General features: G+C 32.7%; 1 protein-coding gene across 1 annotated transcript; it reads right to left on the bottom strand.

Annotated features, from left to right (window-relative positions):
* Positions 1-239: 239 nt before the first annotated feature.
* Positions 240-22,243, bottom strand: LOC114334868 (beta-1,4-mannosyltransferase egh-like). The gene is made up of 4 exons (XM_028284986.2): positions 21,723-22,243; positions 12,361-12,637; positions 11,442-11,641; positions 240-838 (listed from the first exon to the last, which is right to left on the bottom strand). The coding sequence occupies exons 1-4, from the start codon at positions 22,029-22,031 to the stop codon at positions 266-268; spliced, it is 1,359 nt and encodes a 452-aa protein (XP_028140787.2). The 5' UTR covers positions 22,032-22,243; the 3' UTR covers positions 240-265.
* Positions 22,244-23,721: the final 1,478 nt, after the last annotated feature.

Here is a 23,721-nt window from a genome sequence, read left to right as displayed (position 1 = left end):
TTCAAAGACTTAAGTCGCAAATTGAAATGATTTATAGTAATTTATGGGCTTTACGGAAGGAAAAACGAATAAAAAAAATACAACGACTGCTTTTACCGCGGCAATTTGGGCTAAAAATTTGGTGCATGTCTTTTCGTTCGAAATTCTTTAAAAGTGTTTCGCTTTCGAAAATTTTTAAGACGCAAATTAAGACTAGAAATTTTTTATGATATAAATATGATGTAAATAATAATAAAGCACATATTTTAAATTTTTATTCATATTTTCATACAATGCTAGCTTGTTTCTGTTCTAAACTTTTAGTTATAATTTGAAATGTATTTCTACTAGTAAAAAGAAACATAAAAACGACCATACTTTCCAGAAAAATATAAATTGGTGCTAAAATTACAATACAGGCAAAATATAAAATGATTCTAGTCAAATTAGATCTATAAAATGAGTGAACTACGCCAAAGAAATACAAATAGACAGCAATTGTATTTAGTAACAAATGAATCCTTTCACAGATAGGAAAATAAGGAGTAAGCATACAAAAATTTAAAATTCCGTTAACAGCTACAAACGGTACACAGATCCACGAGAAACAACCAAAACATCCGGTGATTTTGTATCGTCCTGGAATATGATTTGACATTATGAACTGAAAGGTACCTCGCAGCCAGCGACTTCTTTGTTTTATGTAGTCAGTAAGTGTGAAAGGTGATTTCTCCCACATTTCACCTTCTATAAAGTCAAAAGTGTAGCCTTTTTCACGTGCGAGGAAGCCGAAGAAGCAGTCTTCGGCTAATGAGCTTTCAAGGCCATGGTCAAAAGTTACATCTTTTTCAGCTGCTACCTAAAAACATAGACAAGTATAAAATTTACAAGCAAAAAGACATCCAAAGAACCGTAGAACTAAACATTTCTTACGCTGGAAAAGAAATTCTGGTTACAACCTAAATCTGAGCCTTCTACAATTTACAAAGCAAACGGACGATAAATGGTTGGACATGGGGAATCTGCAATATGCACTCAACGACACGTCAATTTATCTAGATAAAAATCCTACGAATTTAAATCCTAGTACTCAATTTGTGAGTAAACGTAGGTAAGGAAAGACATTTTAATATTCAATTTCTTTTCAGAGACCGCCACTATCTGTTTATGCACATTTCGTTCTCTTAAACTCCTCAAAATGGCTCGTGGCATGGTGTGCTCTGAATCTAAACCAAATCTCCCTGTCATGCTAGCAAATTATTGAAACTAACTTTCAAAATACGCAAAGCGATATTTATAAAATTTAAAAATAAAAATATATACCATTTTTATTCAGTTGCAATGCGAAGGCAAAACAATCTTATTTTTCACTTAGAACAGGGAGCGCAGTCCAGCACTCTGAATCGACGATTTTCGACTCTTATTGGAGTCTCATCGGAGAGACGTAGGCCTGCTGCTCCATACTGTAAGACTCTAAGTGATCAACATCGAGATAAACTCTCGATTTTGGTTACTTAGAGTATGAAGCAGCAGGCCTACGTCTCTCCGATGAGGCTCCAATAAGAGTCGAAAATCGTCGATTCAGAGTGCTGGACTGCGCTCCGTATTCTAAGAGAAAAATAAGATTGTTTTGCCTTCCCATTGCAACTGAATAAAAATGGTATACATTTTTATTTTTATATTAGTATTACTCCTATAGAGTAACTAGGTCCATTTTCCGTTGGAACTTTACCAAGCTGCAGACAGGGGTTGTGAATTGCATAGTGTAGAATTTCTTCCCTTTTGTCTTTACTGCAGCATCCATGTGGCTTGCATATTGTAGAAGCCTTGGAGGTGTCACCAGGGAAATGGACCAATAAGTTTTCAATTTAAAAATCATTTAGTAACATTTTTAATATTTTTCAATATTATTAATGTCGCTATTAGTGTTTAAAAACTTTGCCTTTCAATTGCCAGATGACGCTAGTCACCTAATCCATTCACGTCAGTTGCGGTGTGGGGGATAAACTCTCGATATTGGTCACTTAGGGTATGGAGCAGCAGGCCTACGTCTCTCCGATGAGACTCCAATAAGAGTCGAAAATCGTCGATTCAGATTGCTGGACTGCGCTCCGTATTCTAAGAGAAAAATAAGATTGTTTTGCCTTCGCATTGCAACTGAATAAAAATGGTATACATTTTTATTTTTATATTAGTATTACTCCTATAGAGTAACTAGGTCCATTTTCCGTTGGAACTTTACCAAGCTGCAGACGGGGGTTGTGAATTGCATAGTGTAGAATTCCTTCCCTTTTGTCTTCACTGCAGCATCCATGTGGCTTGCATGTTGTAGAAGCCTTGGAGGTGTCACCAGGGAAATGGACCAATAAGTTTTCAATTTAAAAATCATTTAGTAACATTTTTAATATTTTTCAATATTATTAATGTCGCTATTAGTGTTTAAAAACTTTGCCTTTCAATTGCCAGATGACGCTAGTCACCTAATCCATTCACGTCAGTTGCGGTGTGGGGGATAAACTCTCGATATTGGTCACTTAGGGTATGGACCAGCAGGCCTACGTCTCTCCGATGAGACTCCAATAAGAGTCGAAAATCGTCGATTCAGATTGCTGGACTGCGCTCCGTATTCTAAGAGGAAAATAAGATTGTTTTGCCTTCGCATTGCAACTGAATAAAAATGGTATACATTTTTATTTTTATATTAGTATTACTCCTATAGAGTAACTAGGTCCATTTTCCGTTGGAACTTTACCAAGCTGCAGACGGGGGTTGTGAATCGCATAGTATAGAATTCCTTCCCTTTTGTCTTCACTGCAGCATCCATGTGGCTTGCATGTTGTAGAAGCCTTGGAGGTGTCACCAGGGAAATGGACCAATAAGTTTTCAATTTAAAAATCTTTTAGTAACATTTTTAATATTTTTCAATATTATTAATGTCGCTATTAAGATTGAAAAACTTTGCCTTATAAAATTTAATTTATTATCAGAATTCATAATAAATGATTATAATTTAATAATTATAGGTTAAACATTTCTTTACGTTGCTTAGCCCAACAGGCCTCAGAGCCCCAAGGCTTCAATGGTGTTCTTCCATTTCTTTCTGATTTGTGCTAGGTTTTTTCAATCTTGTATCCTCAGCGAGTTCAGATCCTCTTTTGCCGACTCCAGCCACTTCCTTCGTGGGGCCCTCTTTTTTTTTGTGCCAGCCTCCTTGTTTATTAGTTCACTGGGAACTCTTCTGTCTTTCATTCTTGCTATATGCCCGAGCAACCTTAATCTTTGAATTTTTGTGAGTCTTGTTATTTCTGGTTGTCCATATATTTGCATTAGTCCTTCATTCATTCTTCTTCGCCAGATATTCCCCCCTTTTAAACCTCCGTATATACTTCTGAGAATCTTTATTTCTTTATTTAGTGTCCAGGTCTTGCTAGCATAGAGTACTGTAGGTCGGATAACTGTTGTCGATATTCGTTTTTTTTTGCTGTTCTGGGTATTATTTTACTCAGTATCTTAGTCAGACCCCCAGCACTCTTACTACCTTTGGCCATTCTTTTTGCGATTTCTTGGTTCTCTTCATTTCTATTTGTTAGTGTTACTCCCAAGTAATCGAATTGACCGAGAATTTCGAAGTTATATTCTTTACTTGGGCTTTGTATCTTACAAGACTATCCCAGATGATTTTCAGTTCCCTTTATCACCATATATTACGTTTTTTCTTCGTTTGTTTCTAAACCATATTCCTTAGTATTCTCTATAGTCTATTAAAGATTTTTGCAGGTCTCCTTGTTATTAAGGTAATATCATCTGCGTATGCTACACATTCATCATCTGCCTGGTAATATTATCTGCCTGTGCTGATATATTGTGATAGGTCTGGATCCCGCATAAGAAAAATAAGTTGACTAATAGTAAGTTTAAAATTTGATAATAGCTTAACGGTGTCTAGTCGGACAAACTTTGATATATGGAAATATATAAACACTGGAACAGGGGAAGTTTTAATGGTGGAACAGGTTAAAAATTTGGAACGCCAGACTACGAAAAAGTCAGATGGATTTTGTCGGACAGAACTTCCAATTGATTTGCTGCCCATTCATTAAACTCTCATGCAAAAATCCGACTGCTGTTTATCACCAACTGGGCATTTTAATGAGTGGAACACGAAGAACATGTCAAATGACAGGAATCATGTTGGTTAGTAATAGCAGTCTAATTTTTGCATAAGAGTTTAATGAAACGGTAACAAATCAATTGGAAGTTCTGTCCGACAAAATACATCTGACGTTTTCGTAGTCTGACGTTCCAAATTTTTAACCTGTTCCACAATTAAAACTTCCCCTGTTCCAGTGTTCTCCTGTATCAAAGTTTGTCCGACTAGACACCCGTAAGCTATTAAAAGCTATTAACAAATTTTTAGCTTGCTATTAATCAACTTTTTTTGGTACGCGGGATCCAGACCTATGACTCTAGTATAGCTGTTACATTCTAGTAAAATTTTCTCTAAAATCAAATTGAAGAAATCTGTTTATAACTTTACTTTTAGTGTCACTGAGTATGCATTTAGTCAATCTTACTATTTTCTTTTCTTTTATTTTCTCAAAGAGAACTTTTTTTGGACTAGTGATATTAGGTATGTCATACAGCAATGTAAACAGAAAATCTTCGCCTAAACTTCTTCCTACACTTCTTCCTCTCGGTTTGTAATTTAATATGTGTTTGATTCTTCCACTTTTATCCATTCTGTTTATATAATGTTTCTCTTTCGATTTATACTTGATTTAGTTAATTACACAAATGAGATTAAACGTTTTTACTTTTTTATTACTTACTCCATGGTCATATTGAAAAATAGAGAGCTCAGGGAATCCTCTTGTCTTATCCCCTTGCCAGCCTTGAGTGGGTCGGTTAGTTCTTCAATTATATTTACTTTTATTGTGTTGATCTTGTAGATATTTAATTTTGATCTTTTTAATTATTCTAAGAGATATTTCCCTTGTAAAAAGCATTGTTACCAATTGGATAGCAGAGGCTCAGAGCAGAAGAAGATTGAAATATCTGGAGGAGGCCTATGTTTAATAATGGACATATCATGTCTGATTTACAATGGTGATTTCCCTTGCGTACAATAATATTCCAGAGAAATAAGGTTTTTCTCGTGACACATCTCCCTCCAGGCCGAATCCAAATTTTTTCAGTAGTATGGACATCTGTATATTAATAACCTATATGTTTCCTGCAGCCGATTTTGATGATATACATAGTTCTAAACAAATGAAGATCAAAAAATGGTAAATTTTCGCTTCTTTCGTCTATTACTAAAAAAATGAAGCATTCTGAACAAATTTGAGAATAAGAAACTCATAAATCATATAAAAAACTTCAATATGGCGTTCGCTGAATATGCCTATTCTTATTTGTTGCTTGGAAAATTGCAAAATAAGTATTAAATTTTGAGATTATATAAATGTTCATACCTTATGTAAAAATTAAGTTAGAACCTTCTTATTACACGGAATGCTAAGACTTCTTGTGCTTAAATTATATTTTAAATTTCAAAGCAATTGGTCAAATAGTTTAAAAGTTAGGTATTTAATTTTTTTATCCCAAATTCATTTTTTTTTGCAACACTATAAGTCAGAAAATTATGTGGTTACAGTAATACTTCGAAGAGTTTATAAAAGAAAAACATTTATACTATTAACTTAATTAAATAGAAATGACAAAAAGTAACTTTAAACAGTGTAAAATTATTTTGCAAAAACATGTTGATTTTTTGCTTACTTATAAACAATTAGAATAACTTTTTAACCGTTACCAGAAATTATTTTTTCATATTTAGAAAGACTGAATTTTTATACACATTTAGAAAGAAAAACAATTGTCCTAGGACAATTAGGGACGAAGTTAGCCCCCCCTATTTTAATTCACATGTTCCTTAAAAATAATTTTGTGGTATTTAGAATTATTTTTTGTCATTTTTTAATTAAATTAATAGTGTAAATCTTCTTCTTTCATATACTATCCAAAGTATTACTGTAACTTCATCATTTGCTGACTTGTAGTGTTGCAAAAAAATTAATTTGTGATAAACAAATTAAATAACTTTTAAACTATTTGTCCAATTGCTTTGAAATTTAGGATATGATTTAAGCACCAGAAGTCTCAGCATTCTATGTAACAAGAAGGTTCTAAGTTAATTTTTACATAAGTTATGAATATTTATAAAAACTCAAAATTTATGATTTATTTTGCAATTTTCTAAGTAACCAATAAGGATAGACATATTCAGCGAACACCATATTGAAGTTTTTTATACGATTTATGAGATTCTCATTCTCAAATTTGTTTAAAATACTTAACTTCTTGGTTATAGACGAAAAAAGTGAAAATTTACCGTTTTTTTTATCTTCATTTGTTTATAACTATGTATATATCATCAAAATCGGCTGCAGGAAACATATAGGTTATTAAAATAGATGTCCATACTACACAAAAAATTTGGTTTCGGCCTGGAGGGTGTTGTGCCATTAAGATAATATTTTTATCCTTATTTCTCTGAACTATAAGTGGGTAACATCCTTTAACTTGACTCTTTCAAATCCCTTCTTAAAGTCCACCAAATATAAACATGCTGATTTGTTTTATTCTAATGATTTCTCTTGCACTTGCTTCATTATAAAGGCTGCGTCGCGTCGGTACATGATCTTCTCGACCTACACCCTGTTATTCTTCATCTAGTGTTATAATTTCATTCAGTTTAATTCTTATCGCTTTGGTTGTTAATTTTATTTTAGGGTGTTATAAATTAATTCCTCTGTAGTTCTTCGGGTCCGAATTGTCTCCCTTTTTCAAAAGAGGTATTAGGATGCTGGCTGTCCATTCTTTTTGATTAGTTTTAATAGTTTTTTTGCACAGATCTGGTCTTGAACACTTTATGAGTTCTTTATTTTTGTACTCTGTGCTCTTGTGGTGATTTTCTATTTTTTAATTATCTTAATGCTTCCTTTACCTCTCCTCAAAGTTTCTTTCTTTGTTGGTCGTCACTTCTAATATTGATGGTTCATTATCGTCATCTTTAGCAAATAGGGATCGAAAGTAGCCTAACCATGTCTCCTGCTGAAATGCCTTGTTTTATTAGTTTGTACATATCTTTTGGTAAGACAGGGGTCTTGGAGTAAGACAGGGATGTATTCTGTTCTGTCTCTTCTTTTGTTTAATTTTTATAGCGAAGTCATATTTAAAGAAGCTCTGTCGGAGGTTAGTTGTGGTATAATGATCAACGGAAATACAATCAATAATGTGAGATACGCTGACGACACAGTAATATTAGCAGACAATCTTGCAGATCTGCAACGACTGATGGAACGCATTAACCACTACTGCAACAGTTACGGACTTACATTAAACCTCAGAAAAACTAAATGGATGGTAATAACAAAAGATCCACACGCCAGGAATGATTTGGTTGTCAATAACACCGTTATAGAAAGGGTCTTCTTCTTGATGTGCCTATCCGTGACGAATGTTGGCGATCATCATGGCAATCTTCACCTTATTTGCAGCAACGCGGAAAAGTTGCACAGATGTTGTGTTGAACCAGGTTCTGAGGTTTTTTAACCAGGATGTTCTTCTTCTTCCTGGACCTCGCTTTCCCAATATTTTTCCTTGCTTGTAGGAGGGCATATCTGGATTCAATTCGCATAATGTGTCCAAACTATTCCAACTTTCGAGATTTGACGGTGGTTAGTATTTCTCGGTTCTTCCCCATTCTTCTAAGAACCTCCTCATTTGTGACCCTATCAGTCCATGGGATTTTAAGAATTCTCCGATATAGCCACATCTCAAATGCTTCCAACTTTCGGCACATATCCTCGTTCAAGGTCCATGATTCAACACCATAAAAAAGGACAGAGAAGACGTAACATCTCAGCATTCTTACTTTTATATCAAGAGAAAGGTTGTGGCTCTTGAAAAACACCACCAAAGGGTTGAAGATTGATCTAGCTTCTCCGATGCGCGCTCTTATTTCTTGGTTATTGGTCCATTCTTTATTTATTATGGTGTCGAGGTAGTTGTAGTGCCTCACTCTTTCTACAGGGATTTGGTTGATATAGAGTTGACCTTCTGTTATCTTTTTCTTGCTGACGATCATAAGCTTTGTTTTCTTTGCGTTTATATTGAGTCCATATTGCTGACTGTAATACGTGATTTTGTCCATGAGTACTTGTAGGTCTTCTAGGTTGTCCGCAAATACTATGGTGTCATCTGCGTACCTGATATTATTTAGCCGGTACCCGTTTAGTAGAATACCTTTTTCAGGTTCGTGCAAAGCTTCGATAAATATTCTTTCAGAGTAAACACATGCGTATACGTCGCAGTTTACGTCTCTGCATCTCTGAAATAAGACTTTTATTGGAAACAAAGCCTCTCTCGTACCAACAGCATTTATGAACCCGAAGTGGTTGGGCGAAATTTGACTTTCACATAGCTTGTAAATTCTCGTATGGATTACCTTTAGGAACAATTTTAGGAGATGACTCATCAGGCTTATCGTACGGTATTTTTCGCACTTTTTGGCTCCTGGTTTTTTTAGAAGTGCAATAAACTCAGACTTCAGCCATTCTGTTGGTATTTGTCCAGAGTTGTATATGTTGTTGAATATCTTTGTGATTATTGCTATTGATTCGTTGTCCATCAGTTTGAGTAGCTCTGCTTATATATTATCGGGACCTGCTGCTTTGCCATCCTTTAGCTGTGTTATGGCAGAATAAACTTCCTGCTGTAATATTCTTGGTCCATCATTTGCCTATTCTTCTAGCTCAAAGGTGTTATCTCTTTGGTCTTCAAAGATTTTTTCTAGATATTCTTTACACGTTCTAATTTTACTCTGTTTATCTAAGATGATGCTTCCGTCAGAATCGGTTAGATTTCCTCCCTGTCTCCGTCTAAGTCCACCTGTGAGTTTCTTGGCATCTCTCCATTGCTTCTTTTTCTTTCGCTTCTCTAATTTTCCTTCTTATTGATATATTGATTGTTTTGTATGTGTCGAGGTCATTTTTGGCATTTCTTCTTTCGTCCATTAGGTTCAGGGTCTCATCTGTCATCCACGATTTCTTCTTGGTTAATTTATCTGTCTTTAAGTGTCTATCCTTTACATTTTGAACTATTTCGGTCATCTGCTTGATAATTTGTTCTTCGTTCGATGCGTCTCTAATTGCAGTCACTTGCTCGTTTAACGTGGCTTGGACCCTCATTTTCGTGTCAGGGTCTTTTAGCATACGTAGGTCGTATGATTGTGATTTTTTTTTCTGCACTATTTTGAGTTTGACGCGAAATACTCCCACCAGTGGAACATGGTCCGTCTCTAAGTCTGCTCCAGGATAAGTCTTGACAGATGTAAAGCTGTTTCGGAATCTTTTGTTTACTAAAATGTAATCTATTTGATTTCTAATAATTCTCCCGGGTTTGTCTTGAGGGGATTTTCATGTGTACAGCTTTCGAGGTGGTAATTGGAAAAATGTGTTAGTGACAACGAATTCTTAGTCTTCTGCGAATTTTTCTAGGAGGTCTCCTCTGTCGTTTCTGACTCCAAGTCCATGTGCGCTGATGTACTGCGTCTTATTTCCACCTCCAATCTTGGCATTAAAGTCTCCCATAATGATAAGAACTTCCTGTCGTGGAATTTTTTGTATAATTCTGTTGATATTCTCATAAAACCCTATAGCTTCACCTCTTCTTTGTCTGCAGTGGGAGCATACACTTGGATAATATTTATATTGACGGGGTTGGCTTGTACTTGTAGTAACATCACTCTCTCTGATATTGGCGTAAAGTTATTAACGCATTTGGCAACTTTGGGTGATACGATAAATCCGACTCTATATTCATGTGATCCATCACTTTTTCCCGAGTGGTATACCTTGTGATTTTCCACTTGTATTTCCCCAGAATCTGGCCATCTCATTTCTGCTATTCCCATGATTTCAATATGCATTCTCTTCATCTCCTGTATTGCATTGTGGATTTTTCCTGCTTTATATAAGGTTTTGACATTCCATGTACAAATCTTGATATTCTTTCTGCACTTCAATTTATTATCTTGTGGTGAACTTAAAACTGTCCTCCCCGGAGAACCGATCGGAGGACTTACTCCGGAATTTATTTTAGTGTTGAGCATTACCATGATTGATTGACTAGGGCGTATCGCTCTGGATCATTAATGGGGTATTTGCCCTACTTGTGCTTCCCCATCCTTATACCGTTGACCAAAATATTTGGTTCATCGGCCTTCGGGGCCGATTTCACAACCTCAGGACAAAAGGATGCCCTACCACTTACCAACTCATCCGCCCGAAGCCGTTGGTCAGTAAGGGGGGGATTGCTTATACCGGCAATCTTTCGGTGAAGAATATGTAGTAGAAAGAAATATAGCTACCCGTCTGCCTTCGGAATCCTAATCGCCATTCGGGGTCGGAAGAAACAAGAGTTAGCCAAGAGAGGCTGATAGGAAAGATTAAAGACATTTCACTCAAGACAAGTTGAAAAAGAACAAAATGTGAAGGCCCTTATGATCCGCCAGGTGCGTTTCATAAGCATATGAGTATTGATACATCTTGTATTCCCGCTCATACTTCGGGGTGTTGACTACAGACTGTATGGCTCGTCCAGCATGCCATAGCATGTAGTATAGGGTGCACGCCATTTTAACAATGTGCACACCCCAACTACATGGTCTGACTGACATAGAAAGGGTATCCTCCTATAAATACCTTGGAGCTTGCTTGGATCATACAGGCGATCAAACAAAAGAAATAAGAGCAAGAATAGAAATAGATAGATCAGCATTTAACAAGATGAAAATATTTCTCTGTAGTCGTGACATAAATATTGATCTGAGACTGCGTATTCTGCGGTGTTATATCTTCTTCACTTTATTATATATAGTTGAGTCATGGACCATGAAGATGGGCAGCATTAAAAACATTGAAGTTTTTGAGATGTGGTGTTACCGTAGAATGCTACGTGTATCTTGGGTGGACCACGTGACGAATGCCGAAATTTTACGTCAGATCGGAAAAGGATGTGAAGTTGTACTTACTGTTAAAAGAAGAAAGCTTGAATACTTTGGACATGTTATGAGAGGTGACAAATACTCGCTGCTGAGACTGATCATCAAGGGTAAAATCAGGGGTAAGGGAAGTATCGGTAGGCACAGAATATCTTGGTTAAGAAATCTGAGGGAATGGTTCGGCTGCAGTTCCATCGACCTATTTAGGGCGACCGCCAGTAAAATAAGAATAGCTGTGATTGGTGATTTCCAACCTCCGATAGGAGACGGACTTTAAGAAGAAGAAGAACATATCTTTTTTGTCCTCTGATCATTATCCGCAATCTACATCTGGTTTGTTCAAAGTTTGATTTAAATAATATTCATAAATAAAATAAATAATAATAAAGCTTACCTGTGCCACCATAAAAGATCCCTTCCACGAGAAAAACATCTTATGAAAAAATCGTAGCTGAAATTTGTGTTTACCTAAATCATCAGCAACTCTAATGCTGTCTATCAGGGTAGTTATCCAACTTTCAATTTGTTCATTTGCGTAAGTTATCACTCCTTGTCCGAATTGATGTTTTCCATCCATAACAAAAGCCAGAATTCCTAAAAAATTCCAATGTAAATTGAGTTGGTTACATTACGACAATTTAATGGCAACTAGGGTTTTTACCCTAGTATTTCTTTGGTGGCTCAGCTGGCATCCAACCTGTTTTAACACTGATGATTATTTTAATAAAATCGAAAACGTTATGTGATGTAGCCCTTAAATGGATTTTAATAAAATTTTATACCTTTTACAAAGGATTTTTTCCAATTTTTGTGTTTGATGATATACAGCCAACTACAGGAAAAAAATTTCTTTTCTTGTGGATTTTGTAATAAAAGCGTTTTGGTAAAATTGTGGGATGTGGGTGATGCCACTGTTGCTCTGAGTGCTCAATTGACAGGATAGTGAAGAAGACGCCACAATGCTGAATTGGTAACTCTGTATGGTGCTTAAAACATATTCAGACATATAAAAGCTAACCGGATAAAATAGGCAGGATATGTGGTAAAATATGTTGATGACAGTATTTTTAAAGAGACCAGACGGTAGAAGATCAGTAGGCTATCTCAGAAAAAGATGAAAGGATGATGTTAAAGCCCAATTATCTAGGATTGGAATACAATAATGGGAAAGGGAAACGCAAGATCGTAAAAGATGAAGGGTTATACTGAATGCGGCGAATACTCATGCCGAGTAAAGCCAGTCAAGAAGAAGAAGATAAATAAATTAAATTATTGAAATAAAAGTTATATTAAATATATCTATTCATATTTACCATTAACAGAATTTTCAGTTAATAAGGTCTCTTCATCTAAGTGGACAATCCAATCGTCATCTTCCAAAAAATTTACGTTCTCTTCCAAGCAATATTGCAAAGCTCTTCCTTTATATAGGGCACCACTTTTTGTTTTGTACGTGGATGGTACTACAGTTTCTTTTAATTGTCTACTTGGACTAATATTAATTGTATTATCCGTAACGATATCAAAGCAAAAGTGTTCCAGTCCTGCCGATAAGCACGTTTCGATATTTCTCTGAACATTATTTTGTACCTGAAAGGTAAAATTATTTAAAACGTATGATATAGTTCAAATGATATTGAAAACAATTGTCAACGCAACTATAATTATGGATAAAAGAAAATATCAGGTGAAAATTTAAGAATTGGTCACAAAGGAAACAATTGATCACACGAAACTAACAAATGGTCCAACGAAATCACTGGAAAGCAAAATATACAAAGCATTGCACAAATTTAAGGAAGAACTTACAGAGTACCAAAGAAGAACATTAACACCACACCACAGTAGGACACAGCACCTATAACGAGACACCAAAATTCATAAAGAGAAAGTTCCTCTGAGACCAATTTGTAATATCATAGGTTCTCCTTGTAGCAGACCATCTAAGCTCCTCCTAGACATAATACGTTTCATCGCCGCCGTTTCGATACCCCCAGTTCATCGCCGGCCGATTCGTCGCCGGCCGATTCATCGCTAGTCAGTTAAACGCTATCTGATATATTTCCGAATTTTCCACAGTTACATTTATTATTTATTTTTAGTATTAATTAGGAATTCTAGGAAATGCGAGATATGACCATTCCCGTTGCCATACTTAATCTTTTAATAGTTATAATATAAAATATATTATAATGATTATTTCATTCATTCTGACCAATAGAAAGCTACAGAAATAAAAATTTACCTGATTATTTTTTGATAATTTTAACTTCCAATCGTATAGTAAGATATTTGATCACGTGTTTAATTCTGTCCAATCAGATTAAAATTATACTGAGAATTATCTACTGTAGAAAATTACCGATAGAATTTTTTTTAAGTAGATTGTTTCTGTTTAATGGCAACCAGTTTCCTAGTTTTGACAACTGTCACATTTAAGAAAATATGCATAATATAAGTATTAAAAAATAATCTTACGAATATCACACGACAGTAAGAATAAATAAGAAAATATTGCTTCATTTTTACTCAAATTTGTTGTCATTGGGCAATAGCCACTCGAGCCCTGCGAGCTCTCATGTCTATTGCCAGACAACAAATTTTCGAAAAACTGTAGCATTATTTTCAATTTATTCTCACTCTCTTGTGATATTATACCCGATAATTTTTGATAATTTCCCGTCGTCAAGTATATTACGTCAGATGCCCTTCGTTTCTATGAAAAAATACATTCAGTGACATTAATGGCAATATTTTAAAAATTATAAAGTGATGACTTTCAACCGTCAAATAGTTATAACAACTCTGTGTTTAATTATTGTACTAATTTGTACTTACATAAATAAATTACAATAAAATTTTGGTTTTGAACAGTTTTATTCGTGAAATAATCGCAACAAATTGAACTCGATCTCTAAAATTAATATAGAATTTTAGAGCTCTTGTGCAATTACTACTGATAATCTTTTAAATTTCACGGTCAACATTTCCAACCAAGAGAAACTGTTTCTTAAATTCGAAAAGAACCCAAAATTTCTGTACAAAAATTTAGGGGAAGTAGAACAGTAAATATAATAATATTTTTTATCTTTTTAATTGTCATAAGTTTTAAACTGAATTTAACGTCGTGGCGTGTCATCTCCCATAATACAAAATCAACTTACTAACTGGCGATGAAACGGACGGCGATGAAACGGACGGCGATGAAATGGACTGGCGATGAACCGGCGGCATCGAAAGGGCGGCGATGAACCCGCGGCGATGAAACGTCCCATTCCGACATAATACATACATCTAGCATACATAACATCAATATAAGTTAAAAAATTAAAAAAACAATTCCTACAAAAACTAGCAAAAATACATTACCAATACAACAATATGTTAGTCAGTTTTGACAACATTCTTTTCACCAATGTATCATTGGAGAAAACGCTGAAAAGAATGAGAGTTAAATAATTATAGAGAGAGACGATACATTGACAACAAAAACCAAACTTAATATATCAGCAATCATGGAGCTACTAATACAGGGTGTTTCAAAAAGCTATGTCATAAATTAAATCACGCATTTCGGGGACAAAAATAAATTGACTGAATTTAACTTACCTTAGTACAAAAGTGTACACAAAAAAAGTTACAGCCCTTTGAAGTTACAAAATGAAAATCGATTTTTTTCAATATATCGAAAACTATTGGAGATTTTTTATTAAAAATGGACATGTGTGATTCTTATGGCAGGAACATCTTAAAACAAAATTGTAGTGAAATTTGTCCACCCCATAAAAATTTTATGGGGGTTTTGTTCCCAAAACCCCCCCCCCCAAACTTTTGTGTACGTTCCAATTAATTCATTATTGTGGTACCATTAGACACAACGTTTTTAAAACTTTTTTGCCTCTTAGCATTTTTTCGATACGCCAATCGTTATCGAGATGGGGCTTCTTTTTTAATATGTTTACATAAACACCTTTTATCGAGATGTGGCTTCTTCTTAAAAATATACCTAAAAATGTAAATTATAAATAAATTTTCAGATTATTAAGCGGTATATCATAGGTACTTAACCATACACAAATATGTGGTGGATTCGACAAATATTCAAAATATCTCGATAAACACTGGCTTATCGAAAAAGTACACTTAGAGCCAAAAAAGGTTTAAAAACATTGTGTTTAACTAATGGTGCCACAATAATAATTTAATTGGCACGTACACAAAAGTTTGGAGGGGGTTTAAGGGAGCAAAACCCCCACAAAATTTTTATGGGGTGCATAAATTTCACTTTCATTTTTTTTTAGATGTTGCTGCCATAAGAATTCCACATGTCCATTTTCAATGAAAAATCTCTAAGAGATTTTGATATATGAAAAAAATCGATTTTCATTTTGTAACTTCAAAGGGCTGTAACTTTTTTTGTTTACCCTTTAGTACTAAGGTAAGTTGGGTTCAATCAATTTATTTTTGTCCTTGGAATGCGTGATTTAATTTATGACATACCTTTTTGAAACACCCTGTATTATTGTGCACAGACAATACTTATTTTCAACTGAACAATGATTTCTATATGAAAAATTTCGGATAAACCATGGGCTCATCCTTATCTCCATTACTAGCAGATATATTTATGGTGGATTTCGAATAAAATACTGTACAAAAACAAGACAAACCATCCACAGTAGAGTGGAGATATGAAGATGATGATTTATTCCCACGAACCAGAAGCACTGATTATCTTTGTAACTGACATCAGTAATCACCATCATCATCATCAATTAGCCTATATTTCTCCACTGCTGAACGTAGGCCTCCCGTAAAATTTTCCACCTATCTCTTTCTCTCCCTATTCTTGCATCCAATTTGTGGTGATGCGCTTTATATCATCCGTCCATCTAGTCAGTGGTCGTCCTCAGCTTCGTTATACATCTTATCTTGGTCACCATTGCAGAATATGTCTGGTCCAGCTATCATCAGTCAATCTGGCTAGTGATGTTGAAAAAGTAACTATCCGTTACATAGTACTCGTTACTTACGAATTAGGCTATTGATTATGTACTATAGAAAGGAACTACAACGTTAACAGGGTTTTATTATTTCATATGGTCAATGAATCTCTATATATGAAAAAACCGCGGAGTGCTACCATTTAAAGGGGTGCGTTTTTGAGAAATGGGTGAATTAGTCCCTGGGCAAAGGTTATATTAGGGTGAGTTCTATGCACTTTTGGTACAAACACGTCTACATAAAAATTGTTCCTGGTTAAATTTCCTATCTAAATATCACTTTTTAAAGTCAATAATACTTTTTTTTACAAAAATATATTTAAAAGAAAAAGCACAAAGAAACCCAAAAGAAAGAAATTTTGTTTTTTGTCCCATAACTCTTGTCCACGGGGATATAGGTATAGACATTGCTTCACAGAAAAAAAACTTACACCTTTTCTCTTTAAAATGTTGTTTGGTAGAGGTCATTAGGATTTACAATTTTCGAAATATGATTTTTCAAAGTTCGCCACTCACAGCAATTTTGGGCAATTTTCCTTGTTGTTTCGCAAATATTGTTCTGTGACTTTTTTCTACGTAACTTTAGGCATATGCAATGGTACATGTAAGAGGAATGGAAATCAATTACCTTTAAAATGTTCTACTGTATAATATTGTACGACTTCTTTTAAAGAGGTTATCTTTTTCAAGATTTTATACTTTTAACGAGTTTTTATATTTTTTACGTTTTTTTTCCCATTATAACTTTTTTTTCTACATTTAGGTATATATTATATAATAAAAAAGAAAGCTTATTCTGTTTACTTTAAAATGGTGTATTATAAAAAATTCTAGGATTATTTTTGAATAAGGTATGCTTTTTCAAAATGTAATAAGTACTTGCAACGATTTTTGATTTTAGGATTATTTTTTAAATCTCTCATTATAACTTTTTTATGTGATTGTGTGTTATGATTGAATCTTATTTTTTATAGGTAATATTTTCGATCCACTTGACTCGGCCGGGCAAACTTCAAAATATGGATTAATTCCAATATTTACTTTGCTTGAAAAAATAGCATGTAAATGTACCAAAGGATGTACAAAAAACTGCGGTTGTAGGAAGATAGGAATTAGTTGTTCAATATTCTGCAGAGGGTGCATGTGAATGGGTACTAATTGTGGGAACTCCAAGATAACTGAGGTGTCAAAGGAAGATATTGAAGCTAATGCTAACGAAGAGATGTATTTTGATTTTAAAATTTTTTTACATGTCAACGTTTAAATAATTTAACTAGAGTGATGTTTTCTAAGACTAATGTTTATGTAATTTTTGTAAAAGAAATAATTTTAAATAATACAGGTAAAAAAATATCAAAGAATCACTCGGTTTCCATTACTTAAATATAGATGATACACCATTTTAAAGAACAGAAAGTAAGCCCTCTTTATTGAGCAATATATAGTATATTCATGTAGAAGAATAAAAAAGTTATAATGAGAAATTAAAAAAATAATCCTAAAATCAAAAATCGTTGCAAGTACTTATTACAATTTGAAAAATAATATCTTATTAAAAAATAATCCTAGAATTTTTTGTAATACACCATTTTAAAGTAAACAAAATAAGCTTTTTTTATTATATAATATAATATATACCTAAATCTAGAAGAAAAAAAGGTATAATGAGAAATTTCAAAAATAATTGTAAAAAATGTAAAAAATAATATTTTTTTTTATATTAGGTATTATATAAAATATAATATATAATATAATATTATATTATATATACTATATATAATACAATATTATAATATAATATATGTATTATATAATAATATTATTTTACTTTTATATTAAATTATAAAAAATCGTTAAAAGTATAAAACCTTGAAAAACCATAATCTCTTTTAAAAAAATCGTACAACGTTATGTAGACCATTGTAAAGACAATTCATTTCTATTCCTATTGCATGTACCATTGCAATGTAGAAAAAAGTTACAGAACAATATTTGCAAAATAACAAGAAAAATTGCCCAAAATTGCTGTGAGTGGCGAAATTTGAAAAATCATATTTCGAAAACTATATATCCTAATTACCTCTACTAAACAACATTTTAAAGAAGAGATATGCAGGTTTTTTTTCTGTAAAGCAATGTCTATACCTATATCCTCGTGGACAAAAGTTATGGGACAAAAAACAAAATTCCTTTCTTTTGGGTATCTTTGTGCTTTTTCTTTTGAACATATTTTTGTAAAAAAAAAGTACCATTGACTTTAAAAAGTGATATTTAGATAGGAAATTTAACCAGGAACAATTTTTATGTAGATATGTTTGTACTAAAAGTGCATAGAACTCACCCTAATGTAACCTGTGCCCAGGGACTAATTCACCCATTTCTCAAAAACGCACCCCTTTAAATGGTAGCACTCCGCGGTTTTTTCATATATAGATGTCCACTGATCATATGAAACAATAAAACCCAGTTAGCGTTGTAGTTCCTTTTAGCTATCTTATTTTGAATATAATCAATAGCCTAAATAACGAAAGTAACGATTACTATTAGACCAGGGCGCATCTGTAAAAATATTAGTACATTTGGACGTTGAGAGGTGACTCAAATTATTTTGCAGAAATTGCTTGAAAATAACTCAACTAATTATATTTGAGTTATCATCCCTCTCAAAAAGGTCCGGAACATTGTTTAAATAATCAAAATGTCAAAAAATGAAGGAAAAATTCGAGTTTTTTCTTCGTTTTTTGATTATAATATTAAAATTATTTCCAACAATGTAGAATTGGTTACAAATTTAAAAAATAGTCACCCTTGTTGCAAAATAGCAATAATTGCGAAAAAACCATACAAAAACAAGTATTGGCATTTTACGTTTTTCAACCATTTGTGCTACACCCTTGTACTTGGACCTTCATATTTCACCCAGAAAAACTTTATGATACAATAAAACAATACTGTAAATCTCATTAAGATCGGTTAAATAGATTTTGCAAAATAAATTTTGCAATCCAGCTTTCCCAAAAAAAATTATTTTTTTCAAAATGTTTCGGGACTGATAATAAAGCAGATAGCAAGTTGAAATTTTTTTTGCATATAGAAGTGTACTGTTCCTTTCATTTTCAATTTCCAAAATTAAAATAGATTAACTACCACGGCGTCAGGAATTTTTTTAAATAAACATTAATTATTGGCGTAACGCGCAGGACAGCGGATAGTTTGCTCTGATTGGGCATTCCAATGACCTTTGATAATGATTGATACATTTTAATTTTTGTTATATTTCGATATAAATAAATAAATTTGTTTGTTGCGAAATAAAAACACATACTCTATCCTTTGAAATATCACTTTTTTTAGCAAGAACTTTCTTTGTTCATATTATATTTTAACGTAGAAAATAAAAGTTTATTTTTAAACATATGCAATTGTTTAAAGAATATGTCACAAACAATAATAAAATTAGTTTGATTTTTATGGAATTAAAATATTAAAATACAACAAAATATAGAGTAACAAAATAATATATTAGATAAAGATTGAAAGAAATTTTGGTGGAAATCAACTTGTGTGGATCGAACACCGCTGTTCTGCGCGTAGCACCAAAAATTGATGTTTATTTAAAAAATTTCCTGACGCCGCACAGTGGGGTAGGAGAGCTAAAAAGTTGGCATAAAATGAAAATACTAAATGCAGTATTTTCTGTCGCATTCATTTTAATTAAATAGTACACAATCCTGCGTATGATTTGGCATCATTTTTTTTCCATTCAATCCCCCTCCACCAGTTGCGACGCGCCGCAAAAGGCACATGGTCCCGTGTTAACAATGCATAGGCCGCGATAACGTGATTCGACTTATATTACGTTTGATCCACTTATTTCAAGTCAAAAGCTAATTTACTAGTAAAATTGGCTACGGATATTTGATCTTCAGGAAAGTGACAATATTATTACAGATGTGATATAATAATTAAGTAAATATAGTCTCTTATAATATGTTGTTTAAAATTACCTGTACAAAATATCAAAATATGCATTTTTCAAAAAGAGCAAGTGTTTTGTTAGTGTTCCCAGACTGAACCAACTTTAATTTTGTTTTATTTTGAAAGCTTGAGTATTATTCTTTAAAAAGTCATTTTAACTTTTTGCTCGTATTTGCTCCTTTTTTCATAATTTTATTTTTTGTGAGGTTATGTTCACCTAATTAAATTGAATAACACTCTATTCTAATTTTTCGTTATTTGCATAATTCAAGCATAATAATTCAAGAAAGTGTAGTAGATCCAAACAAATTAAGATGTATTCCACTTTTTGTTGATTAGTAGTGATCCACTGATCACAAGTAAAAGAAACATAAAAAGAAAGAAATTAGAACACCTGGCAGTGGAAGCACTGCATATTAGTGCATAATATATTATGTTCAAATCTCTGAATGTGCAAGATGTTGACGTCACATCTGATGATCCTGATGATGATCTGTAGTTTAAGTTTTTCAGTATTTTACCTACAAAATTTTATGTTATTCTTATAAATATGCGGTAAATGGTTTTAAAGAACAATTTGATTAAGCAATTTTTCAAAAATAATGTTAATACAATTGTTTTGAGATATAAATAATATTACATAACAAATCTACATAAAAACAAGTAAATTAGACTGTAGATTTAATTTAAATTAAAATTACTAAACTTCAAATATCATTTAAATCAATATCGGTAGTAGCTACGGACATGCAGCTTTGAAAATTTTGAGCAAAACATTTTTTGAACAAGCCATCCTTCAAGGAAAAATATTTGTAAAGCGAGACTCAGGAAGAAGAAGAACATCCTGGTTAAAGAACTTCAGAACCTGCTTTAACACAACATCTGTGCAGCTTTTCCGCGCTGCTGCAGATAAAATAAAGATCGCCATGATGATCGCCAACATTCGTCACGGATAGGCACATTGAGAAGAAGAAGAAAACATTGAAAAAACATCGTTTTTGTTTATGTACACACAACTTATAATATTTGAAAAAAAATGTGGCCATAATATATCGACACTGTGCGCCGTGGTAATTAATCGATTTTAATTTTGCAAATTGCAAATGAAGGGAACAGTACACTTCTATAAAAAAAATTCAACTTGCTATCTACTTTATTTTCAGTCCTGCAACATTTAAAATAAATGAATTTTTTTTGCGAAACCTGGATTGCAAAATTTATTTTGCAAAATATATTTAATTGATCTTAATGAAATTTACAGCGTTGATTTACTATGTCATAGAGTTTTTCAGGGTAAAATATAAAGGTTGTAAGTGTAGCATAAATGGTTGAAATACGTAAAATTCGAATACTTGTTTTTGTATGGTTTTCTTCGCAATTATTGCCTTTTTTCAACAAGGGTGACTATTTTTTAAATTTTTAACCAATTCTATATTGTATGAAATTTAATTACGCAACTTTTATGTCAGTACAAGTTTTCTCAGAAATGAATAGTTTTAAAATTATAATCAATTGGACCGAAAATACTCTCTTAGAAATTATTTTCGGACTTGATGAATTTGGTTAAATTGTCTTAAAATTATCTGAGGAATCTCCTGTCTTCGTTTGTCAGTAGAGTTTCTGGACACTCCGTATATTTGTAAAAAAACAAAAACAAAAAACTAATTAAATACTAAAAAAAACCAACTACTTACCAATTGAGGAAAGTCACCTCTGGTCACCACTCGAAAACATACAAAAGGTGCCAGCAGACGTGGTCCTTTTATTATTATATTGTCCGAAAAAGAATTATAAATCAACACACCAATGAAGGAAGAAAACAGCTGCGGAATAGTGGCAAACGTGCCCAACTTCACGATCCAAAATATAATTAATCTAACCGTATCACATTGTTCCCAGTCTTCAGTGTAATTAGATGGTACTACCATAAAAACTTGGCCCAAAATGATGAAACCAATAAAGCAGGTACAATGTATGACATGTTTAATTGTTCCAGAAACCATAGCACCAACACAACACTTTTTGTTCGTTGAAGTAAAAGTAAGAATTTTAAAATAATCGAAAATTCATGAAATAAATTATTATAATATTACAGATAAGAGGTTCAAATACTTATTTTGGTAAATTTGTAACCTTTTTGCAAGGTAAAGTCGGTATGTATATTCATGTCATTATAAACATGGTGTTTTAATCACAATCTAGGTCTAGTAGAATATAAGCAATTTCTACCTACTTGTTTTTATTTATTTTTTGTCGGATGGCCATTCAGACACGTAGAAAAGCAGTAAAATTACTAACACAACAAACTCTGTATTAAAAACAAACGTGTGTATATGTGTGGAGAGGTCTGGCTTCAAACTACATTTAGTCTGGGCTGATTATCGGAGAATAGGCCATTTTTGGGAAAAGTTATTTACCAGCAATTTTATTGCTGGAATCGAATCTTATGATTGTATATATTAATACTATAGATATGCAAAGTCCGCAGATAGTGTGCTACTTTTTTTATAAACAAAATGGCTCCAGAAAATCGTGTTTTTTTTCAATTTTTGCTCTATAACTCCAAAGATTTTAACTTTAGACCAAAACCACCCAAATAAAAATTCACCGCAAATAAATTCTGCATAGAGACGTGTTTTTTCCGGTTTACTTCCACGAAAACTTTCCCCGGAAGAAGCGGGTTTTTCCAACAAAATATTTAATTTTCAACTAAACTTTTAGATAAGTAGTTGTTAATCAATAGCTAAATATCTTGGTAAAGTAAAAGCCCTTTCCATATATATTATAATTCCAGAAGCTGTTGGAAATTGAATGAACAGTTTAGCAACAATTGAAATGTTAATTAAAAATTTACGGTCGCTATAATAACGACAATAATTATGATGCATAAGAATAACTATGATTTTTTCATAAAAAGACACTATAAATATCTAATATACTTTACAAAATTGAAATTGGACTATTTAAGCGGCCTCGGGAATATTTTAAAATTATAAACAATTGTTTGGCTTATAAACAAATAGAATATCTCGGAAAATATTAAACTAAATTAAATTGCGACGGTATTCGAAAGACAGTGGCAGGACGTTTCTTTTAAAAGAAAAAACGTTTAATTATGACGAGTAGTTCCTGAGATACAACCGGTCAAAGTTGACCGAAATTTACGGCAAAGATATAAACAATAGGATCATAATTTTCAAACCATCACCTTTTTATTTTTGTCCTCTTTCTCCACACCAATTTTCATATCTTTAAAATCCTCATAACATATATTATTATAATAAAAACTATCGATAATACGTGTGAAAATTGCCAAAAATAGCAAAATTCCAATTAAACATTAGGTTGGAGAAAATGTAACCCTTAAAGTTCAAAATCGGTATACGTTAAAAAAATGCATTTTCTCGGCTTTCCATGGAGCAATTTCCTTTATTCTTTTTTTGTTCCCAAGTAGCTCGAGTAGAACAATGAAACTAACGTATTATTAAATGTCAAACTTGCTTTTCTTTTGTTATAATAAATTAATTTATTTATTATAACACAATATTTTAATTTGTTTAAATAATTATACAGCTTTCAAATGAGAATATTTATGTTTTTAACTTTAAAAGGTACACTTGTAGTAAGTTTATCTAAAAAAAAGCCTACAACTGGAAAAATATGTAATTTTCTGTTCTTATAAATAAATTAATC

This window comes from Diabrotica virgifera, chromosome 5, assembly GCF_917563875.1.
Source record: "Diabrotica virgifera virgifera chromosome 5, PGI_DIABVI_V3a".
NCBI lineage: Eukaryota > Metazoa > Arthropoda > Insecta > Coleoptera > Chrysomelidae > Diabrotica > Diabrotica virgifera.
The sequence above is the reverse complement of the archived record's forward strand: the minus strand, read 5'-3'. Positions and strand labels throughout refer to the sequence as shown.

Coding starts and splice junctions, on each gene's coding strand:
- LOC114334868 (XM_028284986.2), bottom strand. CDS start 22,031: ATGGTTTCTGGAACAATTAAACATGTCATACATTGTACCTGCTTTATT. Junction 12,638..21,722: donor GAGGTGACTTTCCTCAATTG/GTAAGTAGTTGG, acceptor TTTACCTTTCAG/GTACAAAATAATGTTCAGAG. Junction 11,642..12,360: donor AACTGAAAATTCTGTTAATG/GTAAATATGAAT, acceptor GGAATTTTTTAG/GAATTCTGGCTTTTGTTATG.